At 43.2% G+C, this 17,220-nt stretch overlaps 1 protein-coding gene across 1 annotated transcript in view; it reads right to left on the bottom strand.

The window, feature by feature from the left end:
- Positions 1-352: 352 nt before the first annotated feature.
- Positions 353-17,220, bottom strand: part of Rnf169 (ring finger protein 169) — a 60,135-nt gene continuing 43,267 nt past the window's right edge. Inside the window, exons 3-5 of the mRNA XM_028770611.1 lie at positions 12,598-12,716; positions 7,260-7,359; positions 353-6,665 (exon numbers count right to left, since the gene is read on the bottom strand). Of these exons, the coding sequence (XP_028626444.1) occupies positions 5,490-6,665; positions 7,260-7,359; positions 12,598-12,716 (1,395 nt within the window). The 3' untranslated portion in view covers positions 353-5,489. The remainder of the gene's footprint in view (positions 6,666-7,259; positions 7,360-12,597; positions 12,717-17,220) is intronic.

Raw genomic sequence — 17,220 nt, 5'->3', positions numbered from 1 at the left:
ACAAACACAAAAACAACAACAACAACAAAAAAAACCCAGATTGCTAAGAGTGGCCAGAAGGTGCAGGGACAATGGCATCCTCTAGTCTAGTCTCTGCTCAAACTTGTTGGTGTCTTCAGACAAATAGGAATGGTCACAGGAGATCAGGAAACAGTAATGTCCATTAGAACACATCAAAAGGTGCATTGTTCCCTGTGGAGACCCCCACCCCAGTGCAACCTGTCATCCTGAATGCCCAAGTGAGGCATTCTAACCCACGTACCTCCCAGCCCCGGGAGAGCGTCCAAACACCTGCCTTCAGCTTAGCCCACACTGAGACGCAGCGCTCTAGAGACTGATGAGAAATAGTCTGTTTGCTTTCATGAGTCTGCTTTACTGCATTTTCAACTTGGCCCTTGCCTGGAACAGGCACATACACATTGAAGAATGCACTTTGGTACTGTGTTAGTCATACATCAATCATCCCACTTGATTCCACACCATTCCTTTGTGGTAAAAGCATCCCTGACAGGGCATACCTTGTCCCAAGTCACTCTATCAAAAGGCTCTTTAGGAGTCAAGGGGGTACAAACAGCAGTGGCAGCCCACCAAGATCCAGGGCCCCTTCTCCAATTCTAATGTAAACAGGTTGAGTAAATCACAATCACCAGACCACAAGGAGCTGTAGCAGGTAGCCTAAAGCCAACAGACAACCATTTTCTATTTCTAGGTGGAAAGGTTCCTCTCTTGGCTCTTAGGACAACTATATTTGTACAGTTAAGAGTAAACAGTGTATCAGGTGAAACAAAACAAAACAAACATTAGTTGGCATTTCAGCTAGTTATTTCTTGTCTTGCATAGTCTGTTTGCTTGCTTTGCTGGTGGTTATGCCTGAGCAAACTGGGACCTGCTGGGCTGCACTGTGGCTCAGCTCAGAGGGCACGTAGCAGCTCTGGAGAAACTCGCCGCTGCTGCAGGAATCTGGAACCACGTGGAAGCTGCTCTGGCCCAGCTGTACATGTGAAGGCTGAACCGCCTGTGCCTCATGCAGCAGGAGGGAAGGGCATGAGCAAGTCTAGCCTTAGTGTGTCCTTGTCTAACTCCTTCTGGATCCAAGACTCCAGAAGAGGGAGGGAGGGAGCTCAGAGTCTAGGGTCAGCTCTCATATGGTTTAAGTTCCCACGCCTGGCAACAAACTTAGGAAACAGGAGTGCATTTCCCCCTCAGAACAAATCTGGCCAATACACAGAGCTGTCTGCTCATGGGGCAGGGCACTTTTTCCTCCATCCGGTTTGATGAAAAACAGGTAACCTCTGTGTATCTCCAAGTCTCTTCTACAGAACAATCCTCAGAATGCTACAGTAGATAACAATCTGGGAAATGTGCATTTCTGGGTCATCTTCCAAAAAAAAAAAAAAACAATTCTGTGCAGCAGTCTCATCCTCAAAACCTGCTCCTCAAATCCTACCAAGTTCTAAGAACCGATAACCAGCTCCACTTGTCCTAAAGGCTCAATCTGAAGAGTACTGTATGGCTGGAGAGGAAAGGGCTATGACCCTATGGAGTTTGATTGAAAGAAGCAGCAAAGGCTATAACTAAAATGACAGATATTCCAGCCAAAATCCCACCAATGACTTAAATCACACTATGAGGTTTTCCCTACTAAGTACTCTATGTATTGTGGGTGCATTCAGGGGATACAGGTATATCTTAACTGAAGAAGAAAACATTATAAAGCCTGTCATTTGGATGTCCCCTTCACAAACTGTGTATCTTTCACAATTATCTGGGCCCTAGAGCACACAGTGGGAACCAGAACTGTGGGTCTTCATTTAAAGGTAGGGGCTGGCGTTGGTCGAGATTACACCTCATGATGATGAGCTAAGTACCCTTTCCTAGTGGCTCTCTGCTTCAGTGACAAGCTAGAAAAAAACCCAAGTCACTGCTGGGTCTGCTGAGAAGTCAGCTTGGGATGCATTAGGTCACTCAAGTGAAGAACAGGCTTCTTCAGGGTGATACAGACCTGCCTCATTTCTTGGGATTTGAGCTAAACGCAGCCTCTGAACAGGGGCAACTGTTCTATAATCACTGCAAGAGAAAATCCATTCTTCCTTGGGAAAATTACTTGGGAAATGGAAAAGGCAGAGTTAATCAAACTCAGAAATACTGATAAGGAAAATGTGAGTAACCTGCTGAGCCAGATCTCCTGAACAGGACCACTGAGGAGCACTGCCAGAGACGGAACAGCCTTTCAAAGTTCATGAATACACTCTTGGGTCAAACCTAGCCACGCACACTGCACTGCATGAGGCCCTCCCTCAGCATGAGCAGCTAGTCTATGGTCCAGCACAGGACGGGAGGTCTGAGAACTCAGAAGTGCCTTCTAAATGAGCACAGCCTCCCTCACCAGCCTCCCATTTTAGTCAGTGGCCAGTTTGTAATCAGACAATAACTAATTTAATAGCTATAATTTCTGAGGGGCATTTTACCTTAAAAAAAAAAAAGACATTTATGACCAGTACTTCTTCCATAATCAAAGACTGTTTTTTTTTTTTAAATAAATGAAATCAATTAGGAAAGATTCCTAGACAAGCCTCAGCCAGACTTTTTTGTTTCTGTTTTTAAAGAGGTAACTAAGAGACAGGCCAGAGGCCAGGTGCTGGCAGAGTACTCCCTGACTTGATACCAGCCCATAAGTCCCAGACGACTTCAGACGACTTCTTCAAACAGGTACAAGCAGCCACTCTTGAATGTAACCAGGGTTACCTTCTCTGGAGAAGGGATACCAAGCCCTCTTGAGGGAGATAGCACATCTCTTGAATTTGTCATCAAAAAGACTCACCCTCCTGTCCCTCATAGTTTCTTTTTTAATAAGAAAAAGATGAACAGAACGCACACACTAAGGAGCACAGCAGAGTGGGCAGTGTGCAGCTCACGAGGACTGCAGTGACAGGGAGAACTATCTGTGAATGGTGGCTTCCCCTCTAGCTCACCAGCCTCTCACACCATCCATCCCCTCGTCTGTCTGCTCTGTAGGGGTCCATGACAACAACTGTGGCTGCGATAGACGTCAGTCAAACACCAAGATGGGGATCCTCAGAAATGAAGTGCTCAGGTTTCACTGACTAAGTTTGAGAGCATCTTGCATGCAGATACTTTAGTAGTTTTTCCATTTTCAAGGGTAAGCCATTCCTTCTCAACATAAACTGTTTTGCCTCTATTTCAAGGGCTACTGTTTTCAGCAGGAAATATGGGAAAGAACACTGTCTATAGTACTGGGGTCTCCCTGGGGGGTACACAGGGACAGCCCAGTGTCTGCAACACTCACTCAGCAGCAACACTGCACCTGAGAGCCCACACTTGTCACTATGCACTCTTATCAAGGTAGTCACTCGGGGCAGGGGGATATTTAAAATATATATATCTTTCATCTATTAAAATATTTTATCTTCTTACCAAAACCAAAAATTAATTCCAACTGAAAGTGTTTTTTCTAAGCATTAGTGACATATAAAAGGGTGTCAAGTGGAAAAATAAGTGTCTTTAATGCTACCCAGTAAGACTAGCCTTCCAATAACAATTACTAAGATCATAAAGGAAATACATGAAATGGTAGACAGTTCTAAGTCTCTCTAATGGAATTTCCTGTTGTTTGCAGCCAGGGCAGGCTCCTCCCTGGGGCACCAGCATGCCTTCCAGCAGCCCCAAAAGCCACGCGTCGCCTAAGATGGGAAGTACCGTGGTGTGAGAATAAAGTAATGAGACTACTTCGTGTTTTAAAGACATATGCCCACACTCCAGACTCACACAGGTTCCTGCCAGAGCAGCTTCTGAAGCCACCTTGCTAATGGCCACACAGATCTAGCATCCCTGGGAATAGTCAACTATGAGCTGCAGAGAAATTAGCTCTGTCCTCTTCAAAGGACACCGTGCTTGGGACTCCACAACCTTCTTCCCACCTTCAGAAACTTCAACCAGTTCCTGGCTAACTCCAAATCTGAAGTTCTCTCTTGTAGAACTCCCAAAGACTGACATCTCCCTTGGCACAGAACAGTGAGCCTAAGCTCCAGCTACATCTAGACTGCGAATGTCTCAGAAACATTCTGATCAAAGGCAACGTCCCCAGGCAACTATGCAGGATCTCGCTGGGATTTTTAAGGGGACAACACGGGATTGGTATAAAGCTCTGGAAGGGTGGCTAAAATGTCAGTCACAAGACTATGGTAACAGCTCATACAAACACAGGAAAGGCCAGCCCACCTGAGACTCCCTAAAACCGGATCAGAATCCCTATTCTCAATGAGCCCAGAAGGGCAGAAGCACCAAGCACCACCAGGGATGCAAAAGACACATGGTGTCAGCTGCTAAGAAAAAATAAACCCCAAAGGTCCATGGGACTGAATTTACCAGCTGCATCCAGCTAGATACCTTGTTTCCACAGTATGGAGTTTCAGCTTTGTCCTTTGCCAGACTTTAGGGCAAGTTTTTTCATGATTTTTAGACCAAAAATTGTAGATAGCCATTGCCACATGGAAAGTAGTAAAGAAACCTCACAGTTCATCTTTCAGGCCAGGGCTCCTAGGAGGAGCCTGTAAGCCAGCTAGGTGAGGTCATTGCAGTTCTATGTTTTACATCCAGTCAAGGTGAAGTGCTTCTAGGTGGGCTTTGCACTACTGTCACGCTCAGTGCCTAGCCAGTCTCCCTGGGTGGTCCTGGCATGCCCTTAGGTTGGATTTCCTTTCGGCACCCTGTGATTGTGGAGAATCCATGGGACTTGTGGCCATGAAAGCCAGTGGTCAGTCTGGGCTGGGCCACTTGGCAGCTAAGAGAACCTGGACATCTACACTGTGGCTTCATCATCCAGCTGACCGCACTTACACATTAGGTCTCAGGAAGACCAGGTGTCAACCACACTGCTTGAATCAAATGTCAGAGTTTAAACACAGAATGTAAATTAATTTCTGTAGAGGCAAAAGTTCTATGCTCCACTGATGTGGGTATGTAGAATTCACGTGTGGCAAAGGGGAGAGAAAGAACGTGAGCATCTATGTATCTTGGCTCTTCCAGAGTCCTGGCACTGCTTATCTCTGAAAAGAATCCATGTTTATCTGCAAGGCTTACTTAACACACCACTCTGTGGTAAGAAGCCCAGGGCTTTATGAGTGTGACAAAGCATCCCATCTCCCTAGCATCTCTAACACTGGCAATCATGTTCATCAATGTGACCACTCCCAAGCTCCTTCCAAGTGGGTGTTGCCAGATTTGGGCTCAGAAGCCTTCAGAGTTGGCTCACTCAAAGGGCAAGGAGCACTGGCCCTGGTCCTAGAAAGCCAAAGGTACAGACACTTGGCTTTTGCATACCAAGGCCCTGGATCCTCTCAGAATCATAGGAGACAGTATTTTGCCATTGAAAGAAACTCAAAGTGAGAACATTCAGCTAGCTCTTTTGGATAAATGATTGAGGCCAAGGACCTCTGAAAAGCAAGTAACATTACTTTGTACATTAAGTGCTACTTGGCCCCAGCCAAGCTGCTGGACCTCAAGAGATACTGATCCACGTTTCCTTTTCGCCGGCTCATAGTCCGCCTCTCACTGTCAAACATATGCTGTGATTGCAGGGCCAGCTGCTGGTCCTCTTCCTCCTGATGTAATTTCTGGCCCACCTCAAGCAGCCCTTGGTCCTTAGGGGCTAAGCCCATGTCACTGCTGGGTGGTCGAAGTTTCTTAACACCATTTTGCTCCAAGTGCTTGGTCTTACAGCGCCTTTTCCGGCCTCTGCGCAGGGAAGGAATTGGCTCCTCTCCTAGGCTGTTGACCAGAATGCCATTACCCAGATCAAAATGACTGAGTGTCTTTAGTTGTTTCTTTGTTTTGAGGACCTCACCCAAAACATCATTTTTGGGTAGTAATGAATTAACTGCTGTAGTCTTCACAGCTGTGCTTCTGCAAATTTTGACTAATGTGGTATCCACGGTGGACCTTGACTCCTCAAACTGTTCCCCTTCCAAAGAAGGCCCACTGGCTACTCCTCTGTGCTCTGAGGAATGGCAGGTTTCCAGTGGGACCTCATGGCTCCTTTTTCTAACACAGTCCTGTTCTGCTTTTGTCTGGTTAACAGAGGGGAAGTATTCAAGAGCAGTGGAGGTGGGCCCAGCACACTCTGAGAGCACCTGGACCCTGGACAGCCTTGTACTTAAAGCCAGAGACGACTTGCTGGAATAGATCGCTTCAGAACCTGGTAACTCTTCCCCTGCTTCAGGGGCCAGGGAGGTGAGAGTAGCTTTGGAAAGGGTCTTCTTGATCTGCCGCTCCTGGAAGATCTGTTCCCACTTCTTGAGGATGCGAGGACTGGCCTCATACGAAGTCTGCTTCTGCAGGCTTCTGCTCAGGTTTCGAGGCGTTGACTTGATGATGAGAGGGCTGAGCACTCGGCCATCAGGGAGTCTCTTGGGAGGGGTGCACGGTGAGCAGACGATGGGCTTGAAGTGATTCAGCTCTTCAGAGATGCTGTCATTGCTTTCAGGGCTGATAGAGCGCTCAGGCTTATGCAGGGAAGCCAAGGATGAAAGGGAGCCGAAGGGCAGGCGCTTTTCTAGGGTTAAGTCAGGGGCGGAGAGGCAGCGGTTGTTCTGAGTAGACAAGAGAACACCAATAATGGGGGTGGAGCCTGGAGTTATAGTTGTGATCTGAAAGAAATATAAAAGGTCACGTGTGTGTTTGTGTGTGGTTTTCTTTACTTTTTTATTTTCTATCTTTTAAAACTTGTCTATGTCTATGTATGTACATGTATGTGCAGGTGTCCAAAGAGGCCAGAAGAGGGTGTTGGATCCCCTGGAGCTAGAATTATGGGAAACAACAGTCCGATGTGGGTCTAGTTCTCTGCAAGAACAAGTGCTCTTAATTGCTGAACCATCTCCAGCCCTCTCACACATGCAGTTTTTTCCTACATGAGTCTTTCAGATGGTGGGAGGGTAGAGAAGGAAGGTTAAGGAAGGGAAATGTGTATCTAAAAAATAAGAAAAGCTCTTAGCCTAAAACTCCTATGCATATGTGAAAGAGTTAGCAACATCAAAATCTAAAGGAGGATCTTGCCTAGATCTTTAAAAGGTTTCTATAATGGCTTACTATCCCCATCAGTCTACTAATTTGAACCTTCTTCCTTCACATCTTTTGTAGAATTCTCTAGATAGCTAATATAATCTGCCTGGGATCCACTCTGCCTTGTGCAGGGGACGCTGTGTGTGCTGAGGTGGAAGATGGAGAAGGTGGCTGACATGTACCTTGGCTCTGCTGGGTGGAGCTGTCCTGAGCCTGCTCCTCACTCTGTCCTGAACTGTGTCACTGCAGCTCTGGCTCCGCTGCACCTTGGTGTTTAGCTTCCTAAAACAGAAGATATAGTTACAATTAGTCCATGCATGAGTTTAGGAAAAGATGGCAATTTCTTTTACCATGCTAAGCCACTGCTCAAGAAAGACAATTCCCTTAGGTAGCTATAATACAAAATGGGTTAATTTATCAACCAAATGACAAAGAGAAAAAGACTTCCAAAGTCTTGCAGACACATGATTTTTATATTTTTATTTTATTATAACCTTACAATTTTTGTTTCATTTATTTTATGTGTGGGGGTGTTTTGCCTGCACATATGTCTGTGCAGCACATGTAAACCTGGTGCCATGGAGGCCAGAAGAGGGCGCTGGATCTCCTAGGACTGAGCTACAAAGGTCTGTGAGCTGCTATGTGCATGCTAGGAATCAAATCTGTGTCCTCTCAAAGAGCAGCCTATGATCATAACCACTGAGCCAACTCTGGAGCCCTTGTGCTATGACTTGCCAACCACACTCCACAGCAGCTGTACTGAGTGCTGCGGTCGGTTGTTAGTGTGCTAAATGAAGTAACAGAACAGCCCTTATAGAGCTAAATTTCCAAGTGTTTATGTTGTTACATCTGGGTCTTTGAGTCATTCTGAACTAACTTTTGCATGTGGTAAGGCGCTGGAGGTGTAACTCCCTATCAGCGTGCCTGTGCCGGACAGAATCCACTGTAGAACTACATGCACACAGCAGACAGGCACCTACACCACACTACAGCTAACCTTTTATTCTCTTGGGATACACGTTTCACCAAACATTTATCACATACTCAGCACATAGAAGACAGTCAAGCTCTTTAGGCAATCAGAGACCAGTGGGGAAAACAAATAATCCAGTATTACAAAGGCACCATAGAAACAGGTATGGCATAACAGTTAGAAATGGCATTAAATGGGAATTATTAATAACTGAGAATGAGGAAACTTGAAAACCCTTTCTATAACATATTCATTTCGCTGGATGAATAAATACTTGCAATAAATCAAAACAGACACATAACTATATAAATGACTCCAAACAGAAATTCTTTCTTCAATTGATACTGTTTAGCTCTTTAACAGAAGGCATCATATAAACTCTTCTGTAGACAAGATTTTTAATGTCAGAGAAAACAAGGAGGTGGGCAGGTGGGCAGGGACCTGTCCCCCCGCCTCCCTGAATTCTCTGCATCTTACATCTCCAGAGAAAGCCTATCACTCAGAACTCTTCTATTCCAGCACATGCATGGTTTCTCCCATCCTATGACTCATGGCCGCACGGTTAGTGGGAGAAAATGATGACTGTGTAACACACATTTGCATTTTAAAGGAAAATTCAGCACTTAAGGAAAGTCTCTCACAATTTTGGAGCAAGCAACTCTCACTCTAAGAAGATAGTTCCTTAGAAGCAAGCTGGATTGATACTTAGAAAAATATTAAAGTTCATTTGCATTGTTAGAAGCCATGTAAAAATGACCAGTCACGTAAGCCACCCCGCAATGCTTTGTAAATAGTGAGCACGTTGAGCAGGGATTTAGAGCTGATAGGTGGCATTATTATTTCAAATACACAACCTTGGGTGAGGCCAACAGACAGTGAGATGAAAAGACTGATTGACCAGTGCAAGAAAGAAAAGCTTTGCTGCGTCCAGCAGATCAGCTCTCTGGAACACTGGGTTTGATGCCATTGGAAGCGGTCGAGCTGAAGTCACACCTAAACCCCGAGCTCCAGATTCTGTACTGAGGAATTAACAATACAGTCTTCATACCAAGCTATGAATCCATCTTGTCAGGGGTAATGGCCAAGCTGGCAGCTGACTAGTCTAGTTTCAGGTCCAACTTACAGATGCACAAATGACAATTGTGGGTAGCTGGGAAAATTACTTCACATCTGTCCCTTCAATTTCACATTGGTGAAAGAAAAAGCCTAGGGGGCAAACTCACATTTGTGTTCAAGCATACAATGAAGACACCTACAGAAGTTCCTGACAGTGAAAATATTTTCAATAAACTTCAGTATCATTGAAATTTTCTTTGACATTTAGTGAGGAGAGCGCCTTTCAAGCAGCAATTCTGTGCAAAGCACTAGACACCAGCTGGCGAGATAACTCAAAGGCACAGCTAGTTCCTGAAGGCCACCACATTAGAGACTGTCCTGAGGGGGCAGGCACTGTACAGCTAACCGCAGAGTCTGTCTAAGAGCTGCATCTCTCACGCTCTTGCACGGTGATTCCCAGCTGGGCCAGCACGGGTAAAGAGGCAAGTTTTCTTCCCAGTGAATGTTCTTGCCATCCTTGTTGGGAATCAACTGATCACAAATGTATTTCTGGACTCTCAATTCTAAATCCATTGCTATCTGTCTCCTACCCCGGCATCACAGTATTTTGATTGCTACCATCAACCTATGTCCTTTCTCTGGGCAGCTTTAGCTATGTGGGATCTCCTGAAATCTTTAGCATCAGTCTATGCCTGCAAGGGAATCCACTAGAACTTTAACATGTGTCATTACTGACCTTTTAAAATCTATGCAGGGATCACTGACATTGTAACAACATTAAGTCTATCAATTCATATGTAAGATGTCATTCTGTCTACTTAGATTCTTCTAACATCAAACTTTGGAATTTTCAGTATTAAAATTTTATGCTGCTGTGGTCAACTTTATTTCTAATTATTCTATTTTTTGATCCTAGTAATAGATCAAAGTGGGATTTTTTTCATTGCACTTTTAAATTGTTCACTGCTAATATATAGAAATGCAACTGATTTTGGTATAGAAAATGATTAAAGAGAAAACTGACTCCTTCAAGTTGCCCTCTGACCTCTGTTGGGAGCTGACTCCGAGCAGAAAGCGGCTGTCATCTTTACAGCCATCTCGAGTCATATACCCTGACAAGAGACTTGTTTTCAACAGCCTGCAACAGCTGAGCACACTCTGATAAACATCTTGTTTTTCTCACATATCTTGTTTTGCTGTTTAGTGCTGCCAGCAGCAAGTCGCACGTGGTCTCCACACTGCTAGCTAGGCGCATGTGATAGCCATGCTGCAAGGCACATGATGTAGTGCCTTCAGCTGTGCTTGTCCACGAGGGCAAGGCACGTGGTAAAGGTTTTACATACCCAGGATTTCCTTTCAATAAAGGAGACTTGATCAGACCCTCTGTCTTGTCTCCATTCTTCGCGTCTCTTGCCCCTCGATCCCCTCTCTCTCTCTTGCTAGACCCTGACCCATAGACTGGAGCAGCAGAACAGGCTGTTACAGAGCTCCATAGGAACACGCACACGCACACACACACACACACGGTGTAAAAGATAAATAAATGAAACTCTTAATGAAGACTAGAGATGACATTAATAAGTATAAGAGTATACATTAACAATTATTTTTTTAAATTATGTCATGTTGGTAAGCCATGGTAATGAATCTGAACTCTGCTCAAAGCCCAACCCCCTGACAGCCCAGAAAACAAGGAAAATACAGCCCAATGTGGAGCTCTGAGCAAGAGAAAAGATACACATCAACCAGACCGGTTCCCCACGAGAGCTTCTAGAGTCACAGCTTCAGTTTGAATTCAGTGGAGAAAAAGGGATGAGGAGTAATGTAAAACAATGGTTTAGAACTAACTAATTTCTTAAACTTTTCATGTATTAATTTTTATTGTAATTTTGTTAAATACCTTGAAGTTCAAATTAATTTTTCTAATATATATCTAGAAATGATCTGTGATTAACTTATTATTCTAGTTATCTGAAAGAATCACAATCTCATCAGATGACCACGGAATCCTCTTACTTTGTTGCTTTTATGAAAGTTATGTTATCTGTTGACAATATCTGGGCAGAATCTACCCATGAGCTTCATCAATGGCCGCCCTCCACCGGCACCCTTGCCTGCTTGCATGCTTCTGGGCTTAAGAAACACACGCTTATACAGCGGACAAAAAGGACAAGTGGCAGCTTCATTTGATGAAAATATAATTATAAAAAAGTCTAAAATTGTTACCTAGGAACTCTCTTTAGGAAATAAATTTTCAGAGAAAGCCTGTTCATTTTTTTGTTACTTAATAGAAAAAAATACATTTGAAATCTCCCCAAACTATAAACAATGCTAGTATCTTTATGTAGCAAAATATAAACAACAAAAATTTTATCATTTTAACTATGTTTAAATGTAGTTAGATGGTTGTACAACTATCATCAAGTTAATTTTTTCATTGTCCATAACTACACATCATTGTCGCCATTATAGTCTTTAAATTTTTTCCTAAAATCTGAAAACAGTTTGAAGTGAACATAACAGTTTCCAAGCTATGGAGAAGGAGACTCGGTCAGCATTTCTGTAATCAAGTTTTCTACCGAAGGTTCCCACTGTGTTGAAGATCATTTCCTGAAAAGATAACCCTATTAGTTGCATTGGTTTTGGTTTTGGTCATTTGTTTGGGTTTGGATTTGTCTTGGCAGTGCTGGAGAGCAATCCCACCACCTCTTGCTGGCTAGGCAAGTACTCTTCCACTAAGCCACACCCCTAATTGAGGCATCTTTTAAATAAAAATTATGTTTAAGGACATATTTATTCAATGCTGTTATCATTTACATTAATAATTAACAGCACAGAGGGGAAAGAGTCAACTACTTTAAAACCCTTTTTTTAATGTTCTGGAGTAACTTTCCACAGAGCAGCAATTAAAATGGCTGTTACACAGTCATGACAGTCCTTAAGTTTCCTGTCTATACATGAACACTGTCTAAAGCAAGTCCTTTCTAGAGCACCTAGGCCTTGCCACCCAGTGCTGGGCTGAGCACAAACTCCTGTAACCTGGGCCTTCCCCGTCTCCATCTCCCCTTTCTGCTAAGCTGGTGTCTAGCAGTAGCCAATACTTTTTGACCTAGCCTGCGATCCTAGAACTTAGGGGAAGCTGGGGAGGGAGAACTGAGAGAGTGAGGCTGGCCTAGGTGACAGAGCCAAGAAACAAGACTCAAAACAAAAGGAAAACTTCCTACCAGTGCCACAGCTGCTACTACAGTTGGAAGCACAATAGGCACCTGGGTCTCAGGTCAAAGGACTAGCCTCCACCACCACAGGAGACAGGGTATATCCCTCCATGGCTCCAAAACCTGATGACTGATCACCACACTTAGGTGAGCCCCTTCTCTGTATTCCACATTTGGAAATTCAGTTCCCACCTTTTTACCCCTTCTACTCATCCAAAAGCCCTTCATCACCCCACAAATGAAAGAACTCAAACTGAATTCAGCCATCCATCTTACCCTGCCAGGAAAGCTAAGGAGCAGGAGCTGTTCTTGGAAACAAAGGCTGAGCGATGGGTCTGGATCATCTGGCCCCGAGAAGGCTCTTCATTCTCTGAATCCGAGAGACGTGCAGGACACTGGCAAGGAGACAAGGGAGATAAACTGTCTGTTGAGGTTTCCACAGGATCTATCCTAGTATAGTTTCAAAGTCCCATCTCTCTAAGTCACTGTTCTGAGTTCCAGTTTGATTCCATTTTTTTTTCTAAAACTACTAATTGCAAATGTGGCTTTACCTGAAAATATCCAAAATCAAATTAAGCATTATCAAATGGCACTTGATATTTTCTTCCAACTTTGGGAGAGAGACAAAAGACTCAACACAAGGTAAATAATGCCAATCTGCATGCTTTGCTCTCTTGTCATAACTAGTTTGGTACCATGTAAAAGACCGTTCAGATGGCACCTCTCTCAGTGCCACTGCTCTGTCCACTTCCTCTGTACAGACTGTGCTACTGTAAAGATCCTGCAAGCTGAGAAGCACTAAATACGCTAACAGATAGTATTAAGAGGAAGCTTAATTTTATACCATTCACCTTTTAACTGATGAAAACTAAGCTACATTATTACAAATCAATATCTACAAAGACAAAACTACCTTCCTCTCCATGCTTCCAGGCCTAACACCTAGAAACATGAGGTGAGAAATACTCACCTCGCACCTTTCACCTTGGATGTAAATAAACCTAAGGCACTATGTGTCCTCAGAATGGTACAGAGCATGGATAAAGAAAATGCTTACAGTGACACTTGACAAAAAGACCATCCCTGCCAGGGATGCTAGGCTGCTGGAGGGTGGGCTTTCATACGAAGCAAGAAGGGACTCATCTACATCAGACCTTCTCCAAGACAACTGGACAATAAACACTAAAACATCCTCAAAGCACACTTCCTTTCACCCGCCTTCTACTTGTAGTAATTTATCACAGCAGCATTTAAGACATCTACAGGAGATTAAAATATTCAAAGAAATTACACTGGGAAGAAATTAAAACAGATAAACATTTTTTATTTACAAGTAAAGACACAATTTATAATTAACTCAAAAAGGAAGCATTATAAAGCAATACGTAAGGCAAGCACTTCTGGATGAGAAGAACATGCAGCACATGCACACATGTGTGCAGGCATCTGTGTGTGTGTGTGTGTACACTGTACTTATAAAATAGATCTGATTAGGATAATCACCAAAATGTCTGTAGGGGTTGTATCTAGGTCATAGGATAATTAAACTTTCACCTCTGGTTTATAATCCTTAATATAACTAGTGGCTATGAAATTCTGATTTTCAATAATTCATTTCATACCATTATTGGAGTAATGGTACCATAATAAAACAACAAATTAAACATTTTGTCCATTTTATTTCTATTATGAAAAATAACATATCATAATCACTCTAGAATTCTAAGTTTAGTAATTTCATGAGCATGCATCAAAAAGTTGTGATGGGCAAGACATTGTGGGAGGTTTTTAATTGGGTCAGACACATGTCAACAAACAATCTCATAGAGAAACAAACATAAAAATCTATAATATGAATATACAGTCCCGTAAAAGTCACACACTATTAAGGGTGGACTGAGGAGAGGAGGATGGGTGAAGTCTCTGCCAGTTTGGAAGTGACAACTTGTAAACTGGCCATGGAGACAAACAGCAACCTTCCCACCAGCAAGCTGCTGAAATGTGCCTGCCATGGAAAAGCAGAGTGTGTGTGTGCTGGCAGCAAACGTTTCTCCTCCAAGAGCCACGGAGCATCCTTAAGGATGGGAAGACTAGCTAGAATCATGCTTAAGGAAGGCCCTGGGTGCTGGGCAAAGAGTTCTCATTTAGTTCTCAAAGAAATGTAGAGCCACTGAGGTTTGGTGGCAGGAAAGTGTAATGACAGTCTCATAATGACAACCGTAATACAATGGTTGGCTGTCCCCTGACTCCATTTCAGGTTCTCTTGGGTTCCAATTTTAATATAATGAAATCATTTGCTCAAGACCAAACACGTGCTTTTCCCTAGCACTGGGGCTTTGTACACGCTAGTCAATGGCTCTTCTCCCCCACTGCCCAGCCCTTTTTATTTCACGGTCCCAATGAATTGCCCAAACTAGCCTTGAACTCACCCTGAGGCCCAATCAGACCACGAAGTTGCAGTCTTCTGACTTCAGTCTCTTCTAGTTGAGAGCACAAGTCTTTATCAGTCTAAAAGCTATTTTTTTTTTCTTTTTAAGACAGAGTTTCTCTGTGTAGCCCTGGCTGTCCTCACTCTGTAGAACAGGTGGTCCTCCAACTCACAGAGATCTACCTGCCTCTGCCTCCCCAGTGTTGGGATTAAAGGTGTATGCCACCACTGCCCAGCCTGTCTAAAAATTATTCAAGTCATTTAAAAGTCCTCAAAAATGTAAAAGGAAATAGGGAGGTAGAAAAGGGAAAGATCACAAAAATCCAAAACAGTTTAGAATTTACCCACTATGCTTTACATCGACAATGTTATGAACCTGGCTACTGCCATTAAGGAAATCTGAGAATCTGTATTTTTCTGGTTCCTTTAAAGAAATAAATTGCACTGATGCAACTACTTTCTATTTCAAAGATAATAGTACCAGAAGCAAAATAATTACAATTACTCCTAGTCTGACACGGAACACAGTTCCTAGAGGGAATAACTTCTCCCATGGATCAACACACAGAGGCTTTTGGACAGTTTGCCTGAGCACATTACAACTGGGAAGAGGCAAAGCTCTTTCAGAGACTACAGCCCAGAGCTGGGGTTGTGGTCAAGCCATCCCATGTCCTGTTGCTGCCTAAGCTACTACGGATCCTTCCTAGCAGCAGGTTTTTGCCTTTAAAGGTTCCTGGGGTGCATAGCATGGAGAGCACACAGCATTTTGTGCTTGGTAAATGGAATCTTTTACAGGACTGAAAAATTATCGATTCCAAGTGATTTTGTTTTATTTTTATTGTCTGGAGGAAGAGCCTCACTATATTCATAGCCCAAGCAGGCCTAGAACTCACTACAGAGTCTAGGTTAGCTTAACTGCAACCCTTTTGCCTCACCCTCCAAGTGCTGATATTACAGATGTGTACCACCATGCTGTTCCCAAATGGCTACTTTTAATAATAATTAATGATGATTAATACCTATAAGCAGAATCATATGTCACCTGCATATGGCAGTCAACAAATATACTGACCCAAGACACCTTTAAAATGTTCTGTTTTTGAGTCACAGGAAACATGTCTTTTATATAAACTCAGCCAAAAGGACGGACAGGAAGAAACCTGGCCAAAGTGCAGTCAGCTGCACTGCTGGTTCTACAGGGTTGCTGGGTTTTTTTGTTTTGTTTTAACCTATTCTTTCTTTTTCTATCTATCTGTGTATAAATATATATGTACATGTTTGTAACATGTAGATATTCAAAATATATAAACATAAATATATGTTTATATGTTGTAAACACATAAAATGTTATTTATTTTTATTATATGAATATTTGGCCTGCATGTTCCCCACATGTTTGCCTGGTCCCCAAGAAGTCAGAAAATGGCATCAAATCTTCGGAACTGGAGGCTGTAAGCCCCCCTGTGGGTGGTGGGAATCAAACCCAGTCCTCTGCAAAGGAGCCATGTCTCCAGCCCCTCCTCCTACTCTCTTATGTTGCCTACCTTCATTTACATTAAGGCTTCATTAATTTTAGCCCATTAAAAAAATAACTTAAAATGTTAACAAACCTACATAAAGTACTGAAAATACATGACTCAAAATATATACAGCATTAGATGTCCAAATTGTTGTGATTAGAATTGATATTAAGCAGTTATTTTCCATATAAATACAATTATATTTTCAAAAAGTCCTTTCTTGGTCCAGTGAGATGAGCTGGTGAGTGAAGGTGTCTGACCACCTGAGTTCAATGCCCTGAATCCACACGATGGGAAGAGGAAACCAACTCTCATAGTTTGGCTTTTGACTGCCACATGTGTGTCAGTGTATGCATGTGCTTGTACACATCCAAAGAAGTAATAAAATACAAGTAATGAAAAATGTTCAGGCAAGATGTGGCCCAATCATATGCCCAGCTAGTTACGTTTAGACTCTTCCTCTAATATCGGGCACATACTTATATCAAGCATTGTTCTGCTGAAGGGATCACAGAGGACAAAGGAAAGTGAAGTACATGCTTTTAAAAATCTAATTGAGGACATTAAGATATATACAGCTTAATGTCAAAACCAGCACATATGTCAACCTGATGGTATACATACAAATCTCGTCACATACAACACAGTATCCCAGCCTGTCCATACTTTCTTCAAGTCCCTTAATCTTTCCACAGGTTCCACCATCACATTCACAATTACTTCCTCCATCTCTACATGGATGGATAGCGCTGCACTGCTCCTAGGCTGCACAGTCAACGAGTATTCCTGACGAATGGTCTGCCAAGGCAGGGCTCTCTGAGGCAGACCCGCCCAGACGTGACCCACTGACCTGCTCTCAGACAGTGGCCACACAGATGTGACCCACTGACCTGCTCTCAGACAGTGGCCACACAGATGTGACCCACTGACCTGCTCTCAGACAATGGCCAC

The sequence above is a fragment of the Grammomys surdaster genome, unplaced genomic scaffold (assembly GCF_004785775.1).
Source record: "Grammomys surdaster isolate TR1022 unplaced genomic scaffold, NIH_TR_1.0 203, whole genome shotgun sequence".
Taxonomy (NCBI): Eukaryota; Metazoa; Chordata; class Mammalia; order Rodentia; family Muridae; genus Grammomys; species Grammomys surdaster.
This window is presented reverse-complemented; position numbering and strand designations above follow the sequence as displayed.